The sequence below is a fragment of the Podarcis cretensis genome, assembly GCF_951804945.1.
Source record: "Podarcis cretensis genome assembly, chromosome: 3".
Taxonomy (NCBI): Eukaryota; Metazoa; Chordata; class Lepidosauria; order Squamata; family Lacertidae; genus Podarcis; species Podarcis cretensis.
The window spans coordinates 25,442,721-25,464,495 of NC_137172.1; the positions used below are offsets into that span (position 1 = coordinate 25,442,721).

Here is a 21,775-nt window from a genome sequence, read left to right on the forward strand (position 1 = left end):
TGATTTTACCAGTTGACATACTCCTTCAGTAGGCAAAGGAATCATTGTACCTTTAGGATAAAACAAGAACAAACTAAATAGGTACCACAGACTGTCTTCCATTTCTTCCTCATCAAATGCAATAATGCTGTGGTATTGCCTGGCTAACACAGCAGAGGGCATCAGCTGAAATCTTACCAATGTATATTCTTTCCTGTAGTGCAAATCTACACCAATCAGTTTAAGTAATTCTTTTGCCATTTGCCATTAAAGTACGATTACATGGACGAAGATTTATTGCATTTCCCAGTTTAACAGGGTGACACAGAATCTAAATGTAATACGCAGGAAAGACCAGCTGAGCTATTCTTTGAAACCAATTGGACAGTCCTAGGCAATCAGGTTGCAAGTGTTTGGAAGCCTATTAGGACATATGCATAATCTGTAACCAATAAATAAAGAGAGGAGGCTAATGCATATATAACAATAGTTCCTTCCAAACAGATTCATTGAGTTTATATTTGGCTATATGATGCAGCATTACACCAGCAAGCCCATGTAACAAATGTCTGTTCTAGGTCAGGACTTGTTAAAACATGGAAGGTTTGGGGTGATGCATATTCTTGTCAGCGAGCAATGATTTCTCCAATGTGAAATTGCAGTGTATAGGCTTTTCCTTCAGATTTATAACCACAAAGTTGTCCTTTAGTAGTAGTCTTACATCACACTGGAAGGTGTTACAGGGAAAATTGCCATCTTGTAAAAGTATTGTGCAGCAAATGATGTGGCTTAAAATAACCAAAGAGAATCTCAAAATAATTCCTGGAAGAAATATTGATCCTCGTTTAACTTCTATACATAGGTTCTGTATTTCTAAGACAATTGCAGTGATAAATAACATCTAAATATGGTCAACATTTTGCTGGAAAATCTGATCTTTTATTTCCCTTTTTGTTAATGTTTCATGTTTATTGTGGTATAATTCCAGTAGAGAATTAGAGAAAAATTGTACATAACAAAAGAAAAGATCTATTTTATGGGGGAGGAAATCTTATTTTCAGACATATTTAACTGCTGTTATATTGTTACAGAAAAGCTGTAAATAATTTCAGAGTTACAGTGTAGTGTAAAGAATGTTCTTTGGGGATAAAATAATACATTTTAATGTAGTTCTTTTTATTTTTGTAAAGAAAACTTTGCCTGTTACGGCTTAATTGCACCTGAACTGCATGTGGTTTAACTTCAGGGTGTAATTTTATTCAGGTTTGCACTAAAACGTTTAATTTCATACGATGATGTGCCATGGTGTTTTTTTCTTTCTTTCTTTTCCCCCTTTCCTTTTTGTTTCTTTGGAGGGGGCATGAATCCCAGTTAGTTCATGAGAGCACTATGTACTATATAGAAATATTTCATCTTTTTCTTAAATCGACAGACTATTGTATTTGTAAAATCAAAGGGATCCAACGTAACGCTGCCACAGAACAGTATTTTATACTTTTGATAAGATGTACTTTGCTGATTTTTTTTCCTTGTTCACGTGACAAAAGAATTCTTTTAAATAAATTAATCTTCATTTGAAATATGTAGCATTTTTTAAAAGTTGGGATGTTTATCTAAGTTTCCTGTACCAAAATGGGCCCCCAAACTTAGAGGTAGTGCTCCGCTACGTACGTGAGAAAGAATTGGCGTGTGCATAACTGCCACACTAACATTTCAGTCATTTCCAGAGGAGTATCTGTGTTTGTCTCATGTACCAAAAACAAGAGACTTGTGACGCTGTAAAGATTTGACATATTTATTGGGGCATGAAGTTTTGTAGGTATAGCCCACTTCATCACATGCCTGAAGTTCATATTAAATTTGTTGACGGTTGAATCCAGCTAACGTTGTGACCACATTTGAGCATTATTTAGTTGTTCATCTCCCTCCCCCTCCCCCTCCACCCCAGCACACATTTGAATTAGAGCAGAGTAGTCCACACCCATAGGTATTTGTGGAGCAATTTCAGTCTTTACTGGTCATCCAAGTAGGTGTTGCTTTTTGTCTTTGACCTTGGGGGAAGGATCAAGATCAGTATTGTTGCTGCTTTAAAAATAATACAGTGGTACCTCGGGTTAAGTACTTAATTTGTTCCAGAGGTCCATTCTTAACCTGAAACTGTTCTTAACCTGAAGCACCACTTTAGCTAATGGGGCCTCCTGCTGCTGCCGTGCCGCCGGAGCACAATTTCTGTTCTCATCCTGAAGCAAAGTTCTTAACCCAAGGTACTATTTCTGGGTTAGCAGAGTCTGTAACCTGAAGCGTATGTAACCCGAGGTACCACTGTAATAATAATAATAATAATAATAATAATAATAATAATGTGTTATTTGAGGGTAACATCGTGTTGACAACACAAATGCAAGGAGCTGCAAGCCATAGTGTGGTTCTGTGTAGATTAGACCTGCTGAAATTAACCGGCCTCCGTCATGTCCGTTAATTTCAGTGGGTGTGACTAAAGCATACAACATTAATCAATGCTACAAAACTCATGTCTTTAGCAGCCTTTTAAAGTACTATTTAACAATCCTGCTTGTGTGTACAAAAGGGTGGAGTGGGGTGGGGGTGGTTTTGTTTGGTAAAGAAAATGTTTCTTTATTAAAGCCTTTATCAAAGCAGCGTTAAGTAGCAACTGTTCTGAAAGATGGAGATCATAATAAGCCGTAATAAACTTAACTCCACCCCAATCTGCAACCAGACAGAAGTTAAATCCTGGAGTACGTTACATAGCTGTGCATATTCTTAGGCGCCAGGCAAAAACTTTCCTCTTCTCCCAGACCTTTGGCTAAATTTAAAAAATCTGTGGCCTTTTAAACGGGCAAGAGGGGGAGTTATTGTTTTGTTTATTGTGTTATGTGGTGTTGTGTGTTTATACAGTAAGCAGTCCTGTGATCCGCGGATGAAAGGTGGTATAGAAATTTAATGAATAATAGTAACAAATTCTTCAGCATCCCCATCTTCCCTTCTCAGCTCAGCATTGTAGCTAGAACCCAGAGCTGCAGCGCAAGGTTTCTCTCCGAATGCCATTTTCACTTCATTTATGAACCACTGACCATGCCGGTAGGGTTTTTGCGAGCAGGGAAGGCAACCTGCGTCTTTCCCATCTGCCTTTGGACTACAACTCCCATCATCCTTGATGCTGAGGTTGATGGGAATTGTAGTTCCAAAACGCAATTCATCCTCAAGACTGGAATATGGGCATTAACCATTCTTTCGCAATATTAAGGGAAATTTTAGATGGTTTTGTTTTTTCCTTCCTGGAGCAGGGAGAATTTGCAAGATAATGATGATGATATTGAATAAAATGCCGCAATTCTTAAAATAAAATTGTAATAATCAAATTTTCCCCACACTGGAAGATCTGCTTCTACTTCCCTTTTTCTAGCCCTGGTAGTTATTGGTTACATTGCTGCCAAAGGCACTGCAGCAATAATGAGCAGCTGCCACTTTTGCTTCTCTAGCGAGAAAGTCGAACGACCAGAGGAGGAACTTTTGTTGTTTACGCCTCTATGGTTTCTTCGGCTAGAGAACTCAATGATTAGCTGTATTCCAGGGCCATAGAGATCGACGCCGCCGCTCAGCCCCTACAGGAAGTTGAGCTCTATGATGTCATGGCCGCAGGAAGTTGCTTGAGGAAGGGCAAGATGGCGGCGCGGAGGGGAATGAGCTTCTTGTGCCGGCTGTGGAAGGTGACTGTGGCGTCTCTAGGGGCAGGGTTCGGCTGAGCAGCGAGGAGGCTCCCCGGGGCGGTATAAGTTAATGTCTAGGCCGCTAAATATAGGGTGATAATCTTCAAAAGCCGACGTCGGAGCTGCCTTTGGATAATATATATCTGAGCGGGAGGGATGTGTCAGGAGAGGGAGGCTGGCGAAGATGGTCACCTCAGAGCTGGGCTTTTATATCTCGCCGCCACCTTTCCTGTGGGAAGGACCACCTCAGCGACGGGTCTGCTCCCGCAGGATTTTATCCCTTCCCCACCACAGGGCCCCGTGAGAAAGCGTCATACGTTGATATCGTTTGCTGTGGTGTGATGGTTTTTCTGTAAGCTGCATTGGAAAGATTAGCATTCCGAGGTTACTGCAGCTGTAATAAATGGCAATGCATGCTGTAAATACGTATGTGCAAACTAGGAGACCCGGGTTCAAATGCCTACTGAGCCACAAAATTCACACAGTGACCTTGGGCCAGACACTGCCAACCTAGCCTACTTTGCAGGGTTGCGTTCGAGTCTTTGCAATGGAAAATTGTTAAAAGCTTTTACTGGCGATGGCTCTATGTTATTGGAATTATTAAACACTAAAGCAACGGTCTGTTGCTTAAATGGTGATCTCTAAAACCCTTTGAGTAGCTTTGCCATTCATCTCGGTTGACATAGTAAACAAAAGAGAAAAATAGTCATTGTCACTTTCGCCTTAGTAAGTCTCCAGCACCTTTATCTGTCTTTTATCAGGCAACATTTGAAGAGGTTTCCCCGGTGACCACCTTCACCCTGGAAAAATACCTATTTGCTGTGGTTTTGCCTGGCTTTTCTCATGTTTTAGAATGCATAGCACTCCCAGAATCCCAGTGGCAAACTTTATTGGTGTCTGCTTATGGACTGATGTATCTCATAGAGAAGCATGGGACATGGATGCTTCCATGTCATTGCAGCCTGGTAAGGGAAGTAGCTATGCTATTACCCTTTCCCCCTCCTGTTGCATTGCTGCCCTTTACAGCTTTTACTACATCAGGTTTGGTATCTACTGCTAAGAAATCCCAAAAGCAGCCAAGAGGCAATGAGTGGGAAATCCTGTGCTTATGAGGGGGCAGGTTTGGCCTCAGCTGATGAGCAGCAGCCCATTTAAACATGAAGGCCTTGAAGGGGAATTGGGATTGTGTGTAGAAGATCCAGTTACGACAGTTACAGAATCTAGAAAGAATGGATGTGATAAGTTTGTAATTGTGGACTGCCTTTTGTATGAATAATGTTCTATAAAGTCTCCTTTCTCATCAACTGCCCACTTTTTCTAATGTATTTTAGATGGGGGTGGGCACCTAGGCATTTATTTTCTTATTTGACTAAATAAAGCTGGAAAGCTGAAGTAGCTGACCAACAATGTAGCAACATTGCTATCTTAACATACCAATCCTATATTATGTTCTTAGGGACCAGAGGCTTGCCTTTTAACAAGAAGAGTTCCACTAAAGCAATGTAGCTTTCTTCAGTAAGTTTATCACTTCCAGCTAAATTCTTAAAACACTCATTTTCTTATATTGCACCTGTCGTGATATTATCACACACACCCCTTTTTCCTATTTCAGCAACAATCACTTGATGTGGTTTCAGTTTTCAGGCGTGCACACCAATATTCAGCGGCCCAAGGAAAAACCCCTGGTAAGTCTTGAGTTTTGAACTTCTTATATCTTGCCAGTAACTAATAAAATGTTCTGAAAAATATTGACCTCGAGATTGGGAGTACAGGTACTTTACAACTTATGCATATTTAACTTGTGCACATTCAGCTTTACATACTTGGCAAATTAAGAATAAATAAAAGGGGATGGAAAGGGGGTGGGCATCCTGAAAACAAAATACATTGGTTTTCCCACCTGCCATTTATTCCTATGCGTTTTGGCTATGTGCAATTTTGGCTTTATGCGCTATCCCCAGAATGTAACCCCCATGTAAGTTCAAAGTCATCTTTATACAGTAGTACCTAGGTACTTGAACTGCTGGGCTCCCGAACAAATTGGCTCCCGAACGCCGCAAACCTGGAAGTGTTCCAGTTTGCAAACATTTTTCGGAAGCCGAACATCAGACGCAGCTTCCACTTGAGTGCAGGAAGCTCCGGCAGCCAACTGGAAGCCACACCTTGGTTTTTGAATGGTTTCATGAGTCAAATGGACTCCTGGAAGAACAAAGGTACCACTGTATATTGATAAGGTTTAAACAATGTTGGGGCACAAAAAATGCATATAACAACTTAATTTGAACTCAATGATATAAAACAAGACTTTAATGAACCATGCATTAAGGCTGCTAAGCCTTAAAATATGAGTGCTTCTTTGCTTATTTCTCATTGTTTTTACATCCAGGTATCTGTTTCAGATGAACCAGACGTGTTATATAAGAAACTGGCTGTTTTGGTGAAAGGTCATGACAGAATGGTGTTGGACAGTTATGAGTATTTCATGGTGCTTGCAGCTAAAGAACTTGGTATCTCCATAGAAAAAGTGTAAGTACAATTATCCATTGTAGTTACTCAGTAATTCTAGAATCTCATTTTCTAATTGGTCCAACCAATTATCCAACTATAGCTGGATAATTGTAGATAAAAGACTTAGCAAAATTGCATCTTAGCTTAATGCTTTCAAATCTAATGGTTTCATTGACATTTGAAAAACAAGAGAGAATGCATAAAGCACACTAAAACTGTTTTATTGATTGGAAAGAATCCAGGATATCTAATTACTACCCTTATATAATTTTGAGGGCAAGTGTGGTGCAGTGGTTAGAGACAAGGGTCTGTGAGATTAAAGTTCAAAATCCTCATTCAGCTACAAAGTTCACTGGTTGACCTTCAGCCAACCACATCACAGAGTTGTTGTAAGGATAAAATATGGAGGGCTGAACCACATATGACAGTTTGAACTCATTGGAGTTAAGATGGGATATAACTGTAGTCATAAACAGACAGTTGGGCTCATTGATTCTAACTTTGGAATATGGACTATTAGATAATTTGCTTAAGGACTAGTAAATTATGCAAGACACTTTCTTGCAAATTTACAGTCCAGAAGTACAACATCTTGTGGCTGCTGTTGCTAACAAATCTATCATATTGAACAACAGTTCAATGTTTCTGAAGGTAGAAGTAACCTTGTGTTTTAGGCAATGCATATTTACTCAAAAGTATGATTTTAACTAGCAGTATTACTGTTAAGATTTTTTATAAAAAAAGTTTGTCATATTTAAATTGTTGACAAAAGTTATTGAAGTCAGCAAGAGTTTTGCCACTGACTTTAGTTTAATGAGGTTTTCCCTTGCCCATTTCCATGACCCCCTCCCCCAAAAAAACCTTAGGTTACGTGCATCTCTTTGCATACAGCCACAAAGGCCAATCAGTTGAGCTGGAGGCTCAGTTGTTTCTCTCCCTGCTCCCCACTGCTTGCCAGGCAGCTTCATTATTGACAGCTGTCAGTGGAGTGGCTGTAATTTCAGAAATAAATGAATATACTAAAATGATCAATGATTCTATGAAAACTACTGTATCTCTTAGAGAAGAACCTCCAAAGAAGATAGAACGATTCACACTTCTAAAATCAGTGCACATATTCAAGAAGCACAGAGTTCAGTATGAAATGAGGACGCATTACCGCCACGTGCAGGTGAGTGAAGAGCTGTATGTTTAAATAAGAGACGTGCTTAGCAAACAGATTAACATTTTTATTATTATTATTCAGGAAATAACAGCTGTCTACCTTCTCTTTCATCATACACATGCACATACATACTTGTGTGTAAAACATTAAACATAACAGGTGGTGAATAGCTTGAGAGCCATATTCAAGCCTCTAATGTTTTGACCTAGAATGGTCATAACAGTGGTATCTATATTGGTCCAAGTAGGGCTGCAGAAGCTGGGGAAAAGTAAGCCAGATACAGCCTACAGATGGTTTCCTTTAGCACATGTCTTACTAATTGCTATGTGGAAACTAAAATACTGTTTTTGTTTCAGTTAAAGCATTTAACCGGCAGCACAGCCAATGTTTACTTGGAATACATTCAACGAAACCTACCTGAAGGGGTTGCTATGGAAGTTAAAAAGGTATTAGTTAACTTTGTTCTTGCTTCTGTAGTATAAACTCTTCGTTTTATCATTTATCGGACAAAATGGGATTTTTGCCACTTGGTAGCCTATCTGCATGTCATACATGTGTTGAATTTTAGGAATAGAATTCATATAAGTATCACAGAAATGTGCTAGGGATTGTTCTAGCATAAAAATGGCTGTTGCACATGCATGATTTGTTTAACCTCATTTTTTGATGCTTTCTTTTTAGACAAGACTAGAAAGACTTCCTGAACATATCCAGAGACCTGTCTGGGACACACTGCCTCAAGTAGAAGAATCAACAAGTAAATCCTAAATGCCTGGTCTGAAGATCCCTCCCCGCCCCCCGAGTTGAAATTAAATGTAACAATGTCATTCTGTTAGAGAAATATACTATTTCTTAAATGGATTTGTAATGAACTAGTTTTTAATGAGCCTGCTTTTCGACCAGATTAATTCTCAAAAAAACACTCATGTTTCGGAAGAGATTGTGGACAACAGACACTTGACAGAAGTTGTGTTATCTGTTGTTTGTGTATCACGTCTTGCTGTACAGTGGATGCTCGGGTTGCGAACGTGATCTGTGCGGGAGGCATGTTCGCAACCTGCAGCACCGCATCTGCGCACACGCGGGTTGCGACTTGGAGCTTGTGCGCATGTGCAACCGCCAAAACCTGAAAAACCGCAACCTGAAGCGTCTGTAACCCAAGGTATGACTGTACATGGAAAAAAGGTTTAAAATTATGCTACTGACACTGTTGCTTATAATCAGAATATTTACTTCAATACGAACAGCATAATATAAAGTGGCCCTTAGCAGAGTACTGTTGAATTTGTAAACCATCTGCAACCAACTGTATTAGTAACCTGTATTTCTTTCTATATAACTCTTAGAAAAGGTGTTAACAGAATACAATGGTACCTTGGAAGTTGAACAGAATCTGTTCCAGAAGTCCGTTTTGACTTCCAAAACTTTTGGAAACCGAGGCACAGCTTCCGGTTGGCTGCAGGAAGCTCCTGTAGCCAATCGGAAGCCACAGAACCAGCGTTAGATGTTTGGGTTCCAAAGAACGTTTGCAAATCGGAACACTCACTTCTAGGTTTGTCGCGTTCAGGAGCCAAAATGTTCGACTCACAAGGCGTTTGGGATCCAAGGTACGACTGTATTTTGTTCACAATAGGGATCTTCTTATAAGAGTCACTGTGTGCTACATTCATGGCACACGAAATTAGCTGTGGACAGGCACTGTGATTCATGAAAGAAGCCTGAAGCAGCCTCATGTTAGTGTTTAAACAATCATAGAAATATGTCCTGCTTCTCTGCAAAAAACACTGGGCAACTGTAGATGTATAGTGAAATCCTGTGTCTACTCAGAAGACAGAGTTCAATGCGGCTTACTCTAAGATGATTAAATCAAGGTTGCAGTCCTATAGAGACATGGTTCAATTGCTTCGACTGAAGAAAAAAAAATCCCCTCAATTTCAGTGCAAAGGTGCTTCTTTTATCTTCATCTTCTTTATTACGAAATGGACATTAATTGTAGTAGATAAAAAATTACCCTGTTAACCTGTTAGTTAATAGGCGCCAAATTCCCAAGTACTTAATGTGTAATAACCACTTCTAAAAAGAAAAGTGACCGCTTTTTTGAAAATGAGATGAGAACTAGTCAGCTTGAGATGCAAAATGCCTAACTGCTTGAGACAGAGCTTCGATTCCACACGGCCAAGGATGATTTTGCAGGATTTATGACTTTCCTCGATTGCTGTTAGTTCTGATCCATAATGTCAGCTATTCTTGGAGAATTGGGCATACTGCTCAAACAGTAATCTTAAGCTGATTTTTCCTTCTTAGCTTTTTTGTTGTTGTTGTTGCTAAAGAGGAAGCGTAAGACCAAGCTGTGCCAAAGAGCTTGTCTCAATTAGGCCAGCCCTGAGCAGATGCTAATCTCCCACATAGAGCTTACTAATAACCACAGGATGTTTAGGAAACAATCAAAAGCCTACAGAAATATTTTTAATTGGGGCACAAGCCAATCTGTTTCTCCCATAAACACACTCAATAATTTGATATGTTAATCTGCACCCCCACCCCAAATATCTCAATCACCCAGCAACCATATTCTTGTTTTATGAATCAGTGAAATCACTGTTTGCTAAAGCATTTCGATCTCTTGGAACCAAACCCAGAATGCTCTAACCCCATAGTAGTTATTGGCATTCCTGGAAAAAATATTCACCAACCTATGAACAAGCTTCATTTAACATACCAATTTCCATAAAGGACTGCATTGTTAGTCTCACTCAGGGTTTTTTTTTTAATTAAAAATTTTGTTTTTTAAAAATACGCAAAATGGATAATTTTGAGAACTGTATCTCTCCCCTTTTTCTGTTTAGCTCAGGGAAACAAGTTCTTTTTTTCATTATTGCTTTGAGCAACATTTGAATAGTATTCTTTCTTTACTGAAAGTGTTTCAAAGAAAGTTGTCTTCCTAAGAAAAAGAAAATCACAAATAGCCAACACTTTCCTAGGTATAGGCTATCTCTTAGCAACTAGACTCAAGGTAGCTAGGATACAGAAAATACAAAGGGAAAAGGGTTTCTTCTCTGCCAGAGCACAAAAAAGATGCCTGATACAGGGATTGGTCCGTACATGATCCTACTGCTATAAAGGCAATGAGTGTCTAGCTAGGTATCTATTTGTACTGAGAGCTCCCCATGTGGTTTGGCTCTCAAGAAACTACAGTAGGGAGACTGAATTACCAGTCATGTTTAGTTAATGGTGGGGTTACTGTTACTCCACCCCATATTGATAACAGAATTGATAACAGAAAGTTAAAAGTGCTACATATCTTCTCAGCAGCAATAATAGTGCCAGGGCAAAATAAGCCAGTTTAACAGGAGCTCCATTGGACCTAAGCAAACCATCTGACATAAGCAGCTTGAGTGCAAGAGAAGATGAATAGGGCCATAGACAAGAGCATAATGTCATCTTGAGTAGCAGTTGTTCATTTAAAGGGGTTTGTTCGGTAGCAATAGATGCTGGATTTTATTCAAATACAACTAGGATTATTCTGTAGACCTATTCATCCAATTCATCTCAGGTCAGACAGGAAACTTTATATCCACCACTGTGAGTTGCAGCATGGAAGAAAGCATGCAGTGAATAATGTATATATTCATATGAGCCATTTCCTTCTTTCCAATGATGCTGGACAGAAGAGTAGTGTTTATGTACTGTATACACCTTGTAAATACTTCCATCACACAACAATCACAGTGCTTAGATACTTTATTAATTTCTCATTCATTGACCACAAAATACATTTTTGTCATTAAAATGAGTTGATCTTGGGATATAATTTATTGCAATAGACAAAACATTCCTAATATATTACACACACCCCTTGGCTCAAGCTTGAATCAAGATCAGGCTACTGTGAAAGATTTATCTACCATGTTTCTCTCAAGGTCTGTGAAATGGTCCCTATGGAAAAAAATTGAGTTAAATGTACTTGCAGAGTTACTGACAAGGGGAATAATTCAGCAGGAATTTCCTCTGCAAAGACCCCATTGAAATTAACAGGATCAGTGCAAAAATACCAAAGATGAGAGATCTATCAATGACTATTCTTCCTGGTAACAGAAACAGTATCTCTGAACGCTGGGTCCCTGGGGCAACCTACCACATTCATGCTCTGCTTATGGTTCTTAAAACATCCAGATTGCAGCTAAAATAATAATACAATGGCCTTTCTAAATAGGGCAATAGACTCTCAGAGCATCTTACAAAAGCTTCTCACAATACAATTCAAGTATAGTATCAGAAACATAAATACCATGGAATTGAATCTGGACTAATTCTGCAATCCTATATAAATCCAGTGGGACTAACCTCTGAATAAACAAGTGTAAGATTAGTGTTAGTTAGCTTAATTTAGCAATAAGTAAGTCTGAATAATCTTATACATGCCTATTCAGGCTGGGGTTTTTTTAAAGTGATACAACAAATAGGGGTGGGAGGAAGATGATTATAAATTATGTGTTCAAACATCGAAATGTTGTCAATTGGCCTTACTCCCAGGTAAGTCTGGATTCAGCAAATGATGCTAAGATAATTCAAGTAGCGTGTTTTGCCCTCATCCTTGCTTTGTCTTTACTAGTGTCAGCCTTTGACCATCATGTACAACATCATGACCAACAATTCCCAATGAGGACTTCTTAAGTTAGGGAAGGAGAGCCAAGCAGGTTGAACTTGCTTGGCCAATGATGAAGGCATGTGTTGCTCCTATTAGGACCATGTTTCCATCATTTCACTTTGCATCAGAGCATTATTACAGTTTATACAGGCACTAGACACCAGCTCTTTCTGCACTCAGGTGCAATTCAGTGCAAGTAGAATTTTATCAAAAGGAGCAGGGAACCTCAACCTAATCTTCCTGAAAAGTTAAAATAGCTGCACTCTATGAAAACCAATACACTGTTTTGCAGGCTGTTAAGTTCACATCTGCAATGTATGTCCCCACAGAAATATAGAAGAAAGGTCAGAAAAACAGTTTCACTGTCAAACCACCATCATCACCATCATTTTTTTGAAAGAGGGCAATAATGAAAGCAAGTGTTACCTTAACAATAGACTTGAAATCTTCCTGCAGAGTAGTATGCTTATACACAATTCAGATGGCTGCAGCAACTTTAATACACTAGAAAGGACAATTAATTCTCAGTCTATACAAACATTTGTGCGATTGCAAGCTTCCAAACTGATTGCTTCCCCATGAACATTAAAAATCAGAAATATGTTAAGTCAGCCTGCTACTGTATTTTAAATTTCTGAACAGTAATCTCATGCAGTTTATAGTAAAAGAAAGGAAAAAGAAAAGAGGAATTCCAAGCCCCAGATCTTTAGTGCTGAATGGGATTAAGAGACAACTGAGGTATTACACCTCTGAAATGGGGTGCAAACAGAGGGCAAAGCAAAGCTGACTATGTAACAGCATCAAAGCTGTTCCATTCCCCTTTCATCCCTCAGCTATGCCAGCCTGAACTGGTGTACTGACAGAGAACACCCACACCACCTACCCTGGTTGGCATGAGCTAGCAGGACTTGGGATGTAGTGGTAGATATGCGATACCTTATCATTTTGGATTGCTCTGCCCATCATTTTGGATTGCTCGCCCATCATTTAGGTGAATTGCCATACTAGAGCACTAGAAGTGTTTGCGTTCTCTCTTATGCTTGGGTTCATTTTCTCTCCATATCAACAGATAAAATTCAGCAATATATTCCTGCTACTAAATGTACAGGCTAGTACTGATTTACTGATTACTACCAAAGCAGCTTTGCTTGCTCATTACTCTTGTCAGCAGTTGGTATAGAATAATATAGAAGACTGAACATACTAATCCTTTTCTCCTTGCATTTTCAAACACATGGAGAACAGCAAATACTAGTTCAGTTTAAGGGGGAAATCAAGGGCATGTGGTTCCTTTAACAAGATGGGCCACACTCAGTGGTATTTGCAAGCAGAATGCCAGCTTCAATTTCTGCAAGCACCAAGTTACAGCTATCTCAGAAAACAAGGCTGGGGAAAATCTTAGGAGATCCATGGTCAGTAAGAACAGACATTACTAGGCTGGATCAGCAGGAAACCTATGAGGCCCTTTGGGTTAAGCCACACGGACCTGCCCTACATGCAGTCTCAAGTGTGGGTTAGGTAAAGATGCATCTGTGCCAAAAGTGGATTTGCTAGCACCTGCAAGCCCCAATAATAAGCATGGCGCTTGAACCACACAGCCAAAAACAGGTCATCTGACATCATGAGGTCAGGTGACTGACAGATGGCCAACCCCACCCACCTCACAAAGTGGATCTATTATGCGTCTCTGTGTCGCAGAGATAAGGATATAGCTTGGTAGCTAGATCATTCCCCACCCCTGGACTAGACAGAGGAATATTCCAATTCAGTGTAAACATGGCTTTATATGTTCAAATGTTATTCCAAGTAACAGAATTTGTGTATTGCTTAGTAATTTCTGACAGTAACCTTTTCGGTAAAGATCTGCATAAAGCCCAGCTTCATTGGACACATGCCTGGTTGACCCACCACCTTGTGCTTGGCAACTCGGTTTCTCCAACTGAACCTGATTAATCCCTTTTGTATGACTGGGTTGCACTAGGAGGTAACTCTGTATATTGGCCGCTAATGTTCTGAGTGAAACAGAATCGAGACTGTGTGTTGTGTATGTGCCCCACTTCAGACATGAATCAAACTCGGATGAATGTGCACTTCACTCAAAGAAAAAGAAAGTGAGTGGGCAAAATGTTTAAATACTGTCTCACCTCAAGGCCTTGATGAAAGCTCTCCCAAAGGTCTGCATGCCATCTCCCACTGGCCTCAAAGGGTGACTATGTTACCCTTCAGAAGATAACAACAGCAACATTCTTTCACCATTGAGCAACATTAGATTACTTTTTTAAAAGTTGCAGTCAATACTGTGTTTTCAAACCAATATAATGAACCAACACAAAGTCAAAACAAAGCATCGTTGCAGTATAATGATTTAACCAAATGAATAGAATAAAGTATTTTCTAATATGTTATACACAGCTGAATTTTTTCACTTTTAAAGAATAAGTTGTGAAGGCTAAATATTAGCTTTCGTGATTTATTGGGAACGTTGAGGTTCCGATCAAGTATCAATCTAAGTTGGGTTTTTGTTTTGTCAATCTAAGTTGGGTTTTTGTTTTGTTTTATCAAAGCTAAGGTTAATACATTTTGTTAAGATACCAATTAACTGGAAGCCAAGTGTTAAGAGTAGAATATAGACATCTATATATGCTTTCATACCTCAATTTATTGCTTTTCTTCGTTTTTTTTTTTAACTTTGCTTGTAGACTTTGGACCCAGTGTAGGAACTGCTTAAGTTAAAAAGTCCCAAACTGCACCAGACTGGTAAAAAAAGTTTCTATTCAGCCCTCAGCACAGAAGAACACAGACCGTATTAATGAATGTAAATTTACTGACTGTGATCATCCTTGACATTAAACAGCACTGTTTCAGAATTTTACAATTTTATCTGTCATTTTAACAAGCAAAAAAAGATTTACATGTTCCATTTTTGTTAAGTTTTTCTAGTGCACAACAAAATCAAATCTAAAGTGATTGTGTAATGTACAGAAATCTGTCATTTAAAACAATATGCACACTGCGGATTTTAATATAGCCTTTCATTTTATGTTTTTGATAACATCACCAGTTGTAATTATACAATAGGTCAAATGTTTAGCCATGTACTACACGTAGTTATTACATGCTAGAAATTTAAACACCAAGGTCAAGCTGAGTAACACAAACAGTAATTAAAAATTTAAACAAAGTCCATAAACTTCTGTTCATTTGTAATTTTTTTCTTTTTCTTAAATTAACATCCACAGTTTCTTTTATCCATTACATTTTGTGCATTGCTTATATTTCCCCACATGATACAGAATAATTGCCCCTTTGAAGTAAGAAGCATCTTGATGAATTTACTGTTACCACATGTAAGTGCATTTGAAACCAGAGTTCACAAGATTTAGAACAAACAAATACATGTTACTGAAACAGATCAAGATGTATTTCCAAAAAAAGAGCTGCACACAACTTAATTGAATTAAGTTAAAGCTTGACCTATTCTTAAGATATGTTTCTTTTAACTTTTAGTGTGCAGATGCCAAGGTCCACAAACAACAGGCTTCAAAAGGATATGCTTGAAAGTGTCCAAGGATTCACAGGTCTTTAGGATATTTTTAAAAAATATATGGCTTTTACCAACTTGGTGCATAAGGGCTGCTGGAAAAATATGGAATATCAAGCACTCTGTTATTTTCTTTGCCTTCTTTAATGCTTTATAGGCAATTCTTAGTCCAGCCATTTCAAATGGTCTTAAGGTAAAAAGGATGTATCCCAGTTACTGAATTTAAAGAATAAGCCTCTTTAATAGTATCTGCCACCTGGCGGCCCAGGCCATCTCTGGCCCCGCCCAGGTGGCGGAAGAGGTGGTGCACCGGGTCCACTGGGAAAGCTGTATAAAAGGATAAAATCATAATTGTTGTTTTTTCCCTTCTCAAAAGAGTTACTTTTTAAAAACAACAGACTTAAAACCCTACATTACAATTTGGGAGTATGCTTCCAACATGCATATTTAGAAAGCTTCCAATGTGGTTAAATATTATGCTAACGATAAGTTCCGATTTTTTAAGTCTCTACGTTCTGAAGCCTCGTTCTGAATACTTAACCTTCCTTAAGTTTTAAACATTGTTACATAAAATTCTTTAAGTGTAAAGTAAAATGAGCTAAAAAAGGGAGTGGGAAAGGAATCTTACCTGCTTGGAGGTGGGAAACGGCCTCGTGGCCATGGCGGCATCCCTCTGCCTCTGGGGGGAGGAGGAGGTATTCCTCTGAAGCCCATTGGTCCAGGTGGTGGGGGAGGTGGAGGTGGGGGAGGAAGCTCAAAACTGCAGAGACAGACCCAACTGACCATCATCATATGACTACTAACCCAGTTATATATCATGTAACTATTAGTTTTGTTTTCCCTGCTTCAGACAGGCATTTTCTTTAAATAATAATAAAAACATAATGTATTTCTCAGTCTATAAGACACCCCAATGTATAAGACGCCTCCTATTTAAGAAAATGGGGGGGAGATGGCCCCCGCGTATAAGACGCCCCCCCCCCCCAATTTTGGACATTTTAAAGGGGAAAAGCCTAGTCTTATACACAGAAAAATATGGTGATTTTTATTAGAATTTGCTCATTCATTCAGTTTACATTCTGCCATTCCTCCCAAAGGAGCCCAGGACAGCAATCATATCGATAATAAAACATGTTTTTTAATCTAAAAATTGTGCTTTCAGAGTTGCCAGGAATAGTTACCTGTTTTAAAAGATTTTCTCCAAATTTCAGGTGAGTGTGGGTTCACAATGAATAAAAATTTTATACACACACACTCACACACATACATATATATATATATATATGGGGGGGGGGGAGGTAATTTCTCCTTGTATGTACAGGAGTGCTTGATCTAACTCAGTAGCTCTCAGTCCTAGACTTTCACTGTTTGATTAGCATCAGCTTTCTTGAGGTATATTTTACAACCCCAAAACTTTCCAAAGAAGCAATCCTGATATTGTGTCACATACTGTACAACCTTTCGGTTGCATAATTTAGATTCCAAAAAAACATCAACTGCAGTGTCATCTCCTCAGTGGAAAATCCCCAAAACTGATCTCCAGCTCTTGAAACTTTTTTCTTTTCTTTGTGGGCCCTCACACAACCAATTTTATGGAATTTGACAAGAAAACAGGAATTTTGCTTGCAGAAAGCCCCAAATTCTGCAACTAATGCAAATTGCATATATAAAACATATGTCTAGGTGAATCAACCCCAAGCATAGCCCTAACTAAGCCAAAACTACAGTCACTGTTTTTAAATATATTTGCACTGTCAACCTCAATACTAACCATGGTGGGGGTGGCAGAAAAGGCACTCTCATCATTCCTCTCCGAGGCAGAGATGGCGAGAAGAGAGGTCCGCCTCGTCCTCCTCTTCGCCCTCTTACATCTGAATATGGGCGCATTCTTCCCATTCCACGTCTACAAAAACAAGAACTTTTCAGCACCAATCTAAAAGCATAAGCATCTCAGCAAATCTTAATAAAGAGACAAAAGTCCAGGTTTGCAAATGTGCAGACTCCTGGAAAAGAGCTTGAGGCCATTTTGGTCCTTTCCGTTCCCTTTTGCTCCTAAGCCATGTGTGAGGTAAGTCAAGGTTTGGCTTAGCTGATCTTCTGAACACAAGCTCATGATTAAGTCCTAACCACGTTCTTGGTTACAGCTCAACATATGAAGCTGCCTTATTCCATAACCAAGGGTCAGGAATAAGAGGGGCTACGGTCCAGTGACATCTGGATGACCCCATTTTGGCTACACCCTGAATGGCAGTCACATTCCGGAGTTTCAGAAGGAGCCTTTCCCAAGCCCTACTTGGAAATGCTGGAAGTTGGACCTGTGACCATCTGCAAGCAAGTGCAACACTCATTTCAGTAGGGGAAACGTACCTGCATGCACATCCCTAAGCCTGCAAAACCACCACAATTTGAACTGCAACTGTGTATTAAAGCTTTGCCAGTTATGAAGTTTGCACCCTGAAGTTAATGTGTACAACATTATACAATAAGTAAATAATGTACATTAGGTAAAAAAATGAAAGATTACCTTATCGGCCCAAAGCCATTCAGTGATCTGCCTCGCATTTTCCCTCTGGTATAGCCTCTGCCACCTCGGCCTCTTCCCCGACCTCTTGGGCCTCTGAGCATAACGAAGGAGAACATATGAAATTCTGACCACTTTGTTTTTGTTCTAAGAACCACAGACAAGTTACTATGGCTAGGGGTGCCAACAGGATTTTGCAGGTCCACACTGTATGTAGATTAGGCCCTCTGCCCCACCCATAAAAGAGAACACAAATTTGCATCAACCTTGCAGATATTTTGTGTCATATGGAAAGCTGTATCCTCCTTTAGCAAGGGTCAAAAATAACCTGTGGGCCACACAGAACTAACTAACAAGACGGATGAAGTTCTTTGCAGAATTGCATTTCCATACTAGAAGTCTTAACCCACTGAATTTGTGATTTCCTCATAGCTGTGGCACATGAGCCTGTTCTCCCTTCCTAAACCATGCACAGAAGCAGAGTTTCATCGGCTGTCAACCTAGGATTGCCATATGTCAGGAATTTCCCAGACATACTGTATATGGAATACTGCAAATATATGGAAAACCTGGAAGTATGGCAGCCCATGTTGGCAGTGCAGTTTTTCCATAAAACTAGCTCAAAAACGGCTCACAAATTTGCCCCCCACCCTCCCCAAAAAGAAAAAAGCTCAACAACTTTTCTTTCCGGATTTTCAATTCAAAATATGGCAACCCTATGTCACTCAAAATCTTTCATCAATTGATCTTACCTGGGAATGCTGCATTGGGCCTAGTACCAGTCATGCTCAGAGTAGATCCACTGACAGTAATAGTCAGAGTTAACTTCAGTGAATTAATTTCTATCAGTCTACTCAAAGTAAAATTTAGTTGGATACAACCCACTATGTTAGTACATGACCTAGGGCACTTAGTCTCAGATTATATATATGTAAAAATATACACAAACCCAATGGAAGGGGGGGATGACTGCTTACAATCCCAGTACATATGTACTTGCAACTCGGGATAACACTTAATGCAGCTGATGAACATGAAAATATACATATATGTTAAGGTGGTATTCAACCAAATTTATTCAGAGTAGACTCACTGAAATTAATGAACACAACCAAATTATTTCTATGAATTTCATTAGAACTACTCTAAGAAAAACTTAGCTGAATACCACCCTTCAAGATGCCATAAGACTCTTTCTAGTTTTTATAAAACATTTTTCATTGTTTAAATATGACATTTAACAACAGCAGCAACTTAGGAATTATGTCTCACCTTTTTTTTGTTTCAGTCACTTGTATGTTTTCTGGAGCAGATTCAGGCTGATCCATTAGGTCTTCAGCTCCTTCTTCCATCTATTAGAAATACTGGAAGGGAAAATAAAGTCATGTTTCAACATAAAAGTTTAAGAATCGAATTTCCCCTTATGTAATTTTGGAGGTTTCCAGCAGAGTCTGTTAAAAATAGTTACCAACAATTATACACCATCTTATTGATACAAAGAGAAATATCAAAGCAAGTCTTCTAGATAATCTTACCCAAGTCTGTGCCTCGTACCATACGATGCAACTATGAATACAGTTTCAAAATGAAGATGTCACAAATAGGCAAATGCAAGGCTGCTGGGCCAACAGCAGGGGTGGGGAACTGGATCCAGCCAACCAGAGGGCCATCCCTCCACAGGCCACTTTAATTGGTGGGCACCCCTGCCCAACTATCAATCACAGGACATGGTATGATGCCCGGTGATTCTATCTGTAGATTCAGTCAGATCTTTCCTTGCAGCCACAGCTTGAAATCAATTGCAGTGCAGACAGGCAAAACGGCTTGGTTTTTTTTCTTGTAAAGGAAGAATCAGGAACACAAACTTCGCAACATCTGCTACTTGAACTTTCCTAAATCTGACATCATATATGACCTCAGATGCAAGAAAGGTGGATGTCACTGGCCTGGTCAACCCTGAGGCTAGGGAGACATAATGAGACTCATGAGCCACTTTACATTGGCCAACAGGAAAATTCCACCACCACTCTCAGTGAACGCATGGAAAGTTACTGCGTAGGCACTACTATTGGTAACACAGAATCAGAAAACAATAGTCCCTTATCAGAGAAGAGGGTAACATGAACCACACATCTCTCTTTTAAGAAATTATTCTTTGCATTCTATTAAGTATTGCTCAAAGATGGCATGTACCATGAAACTGACTAGCACAGTAGTAGTACAAGAGGGTAGGAAAGTTGAAAATGGAGTTTATTCATCATATACTAAAACAATAAAGCTTTATGCTTTGTTCAAGACAATTTAAAGGTACTTTGTTGTTGTTTAGCAAAGTTTAAAACAGATTACTTAGATTTCTTGTTGTTAGCCTAAAATTTTTCATTCCAGTGGTCACTACAAGAATTCTCTAACCAAGAACAAGTTTGTGGTTTCCTCATCCCTCCGCATCCCTTTTTCTTTTTGTGTCATTTATTTTCAATTAAAAGTCTGACATTTCTAAGCTGCTCTGGAAGCCTTTTCTCAGCCAAAGAGCTGGCCAAAGGGGTTCTAAATAAAGTATGTTGCATATTTTGCTGTATTTTATATTATATATCTATATGACCTTTTTTGAATAACTTGCTGTAAACCTCTGATTGATGTTTCAAACTAATCCCTCCCCAATCAGTCTGGTTCTGTTGATCTGTTGTTTAACTTCATCAGGCGGATATTCTAGTTCTAAAAAGGTTTGCTGTAGATCTTTTAGGTGAGAGTCTCTGTCTGTAGGGTTGGAACAGATGCGGCTGTAACGTAGGGCCTGGCTATATACAACGGATTGTTTGGTATGGTAGCTAGAAGCAGGTAGATCTGTTTGTCGGTCAGTTTTGGTTTACGGTATAAGGTGGTGTCTCTACGCCCATTCTGTATTTTTAGAGTAGTGTCCAAAAATTCTGGCCGGTTCCCCTGAGGGAAAAGACGCAGCAGGATCAGGCCTTTTATGCCTGACCCAGCCAGGCGACGGTTATACAGTATATGCTCCAGGCGCTCGGAGAAGAAAACGAGGACGGAGCAGAAGCCGCGGAGCGAGGGAGGACTTACCCGGCTCGACGCTTCGCCAAACGGCTGACAGAAACAACGTCGCGGCCGCGCCGAAAGGGGTGGGAGGAGAAAGCCGCCTCTCCTCCTCTCGTCTCTCTCGGGTTCGGCCCACAAACAAAACGCTTTTCAAAATGGCGCCTCGGCAAAGTCTCAGGAGAGGGAGCGAGCCACGAAGCCACGCCCCCAAAAGCAGGAGGAGGAGCCCGGGAGAAGGGCGGGGCTTAGTTTCGGCAAGCAGCTGCCGCGGCTAGGCCCCGCCTTCTCTACGTCCAAGTTGCGTCTGCGGCCGGGCTGCGATTGCCGCAAAGGATTCTGGGCACTGTAGTCCGCCCCCTCACAGAGTTACAATCCCCAGCGAGGCTCAAGGAACCCTAGAACTGTCTCAAGAATACGTGTATTAAAGAAAGCATTCAACGAACCGGGCTTGGGGGCGGGAATAACCGATATGGGCTGCGATTCTAAACACATTTACTTGCCAGCAAGCTCACTGGGACCCCATGAAACTTCTGCGTAAGGTGCAAAAAACCCCTAACTATAAGCCCTTACAGGCAAGGAACCAGCCACTCCTCATCCAGGAGGAGCCAAGGAACCCACAGCAGATCCAGCCCAGCCC

General features: G+C 39.8%; 1 protein-coding gene and 1 long non-coding RNA gene across 6 annotated transcripts; one reads left to right on the forward strand and one right to left on the reverse strand.

Moving 5' to 3' along the window:
* Positions 1-3,592: 3,592 nt before the first annotated feature.
* MRPS10 (mitochondrial ribosomal protein S10) lies at positions 3,593-8,241 on the forward strand. The gene is made up of 7 exons (XM_079969039.1): positions 3,593-3,707; positions 5,164-5,222; positions 5,320-5,392; positions 6,094-6,233; positions 7,278-7,386; positions 7,737-7,826; positions 8,062-8,241. Exons 1-7 carry the CDS (start codon positions 3,630-3,632, stop codon positions 8,146-8,148), a joined length of 636 nt encoding a protein of 211 aa, XP_079825165.1. The 5' UTR covers positions 3,593-3,629; the 3' UTR covers positions 8,149-8,241.
* A 2,862-nt stretch (positions 8,242-11,103) lies between these two features.
* LOC307211962 lies at positions 11,104-21,319 on the reverse strand. 5 transcript variants are annotated; one of them, XR_013836649.1, is made up of 8 exons: positions 21,163-21,316; positions 19,363-19,454; positions 18,094-18,186; positions 17,341-17,472; positions 16,198-16,329; positions 14,173-14,248; positions 12,455-12,532; positions 11,104-11,316 (listed from the first exon to the last, which is right to left on the reverse strand). It is a non-coding gene; the product is annotated as an uncharacterized lncRNA (long non-coding RNA). The 5 variants fall into 5 exon arrangements; XR_013836648.1 differs by having other exon boundaries at positions 12,455-14,248; positions 21,163-21,319; XR_013836650.1 differs by having other exon boundaries at positions 11,104-12,532; positions 21,163-21,315.
* Positions 21,320-21,775: the final 456 nt, after the last annotated feature.

Excerpts from the sequence above, each read along its gene's own strand:
- MRPS10 (XM_079969039.1), top strand. The coding sequence starts at position 3,630 with ATGGCCGCAGGAAGTTGCTTGAGGAAGGGCAAGATGGCGGCGCGGAGG. Across the intron at positions 5,223-5,319 it reads AAGCAATGTAGCTTTCTTCA|CAACAATCACTTGATGTGGT; the intron begins GTAAGTTTATCA and ends TTCCTATTTCAG. Across the intron at positions 5,393-6,093 it reads GGCCCAAGGAAAAACCCCTG|GTATCTGTTTCAGATGAACC; the intron begins GTAAGTCTTGAG and ends TTTTACATCCAG.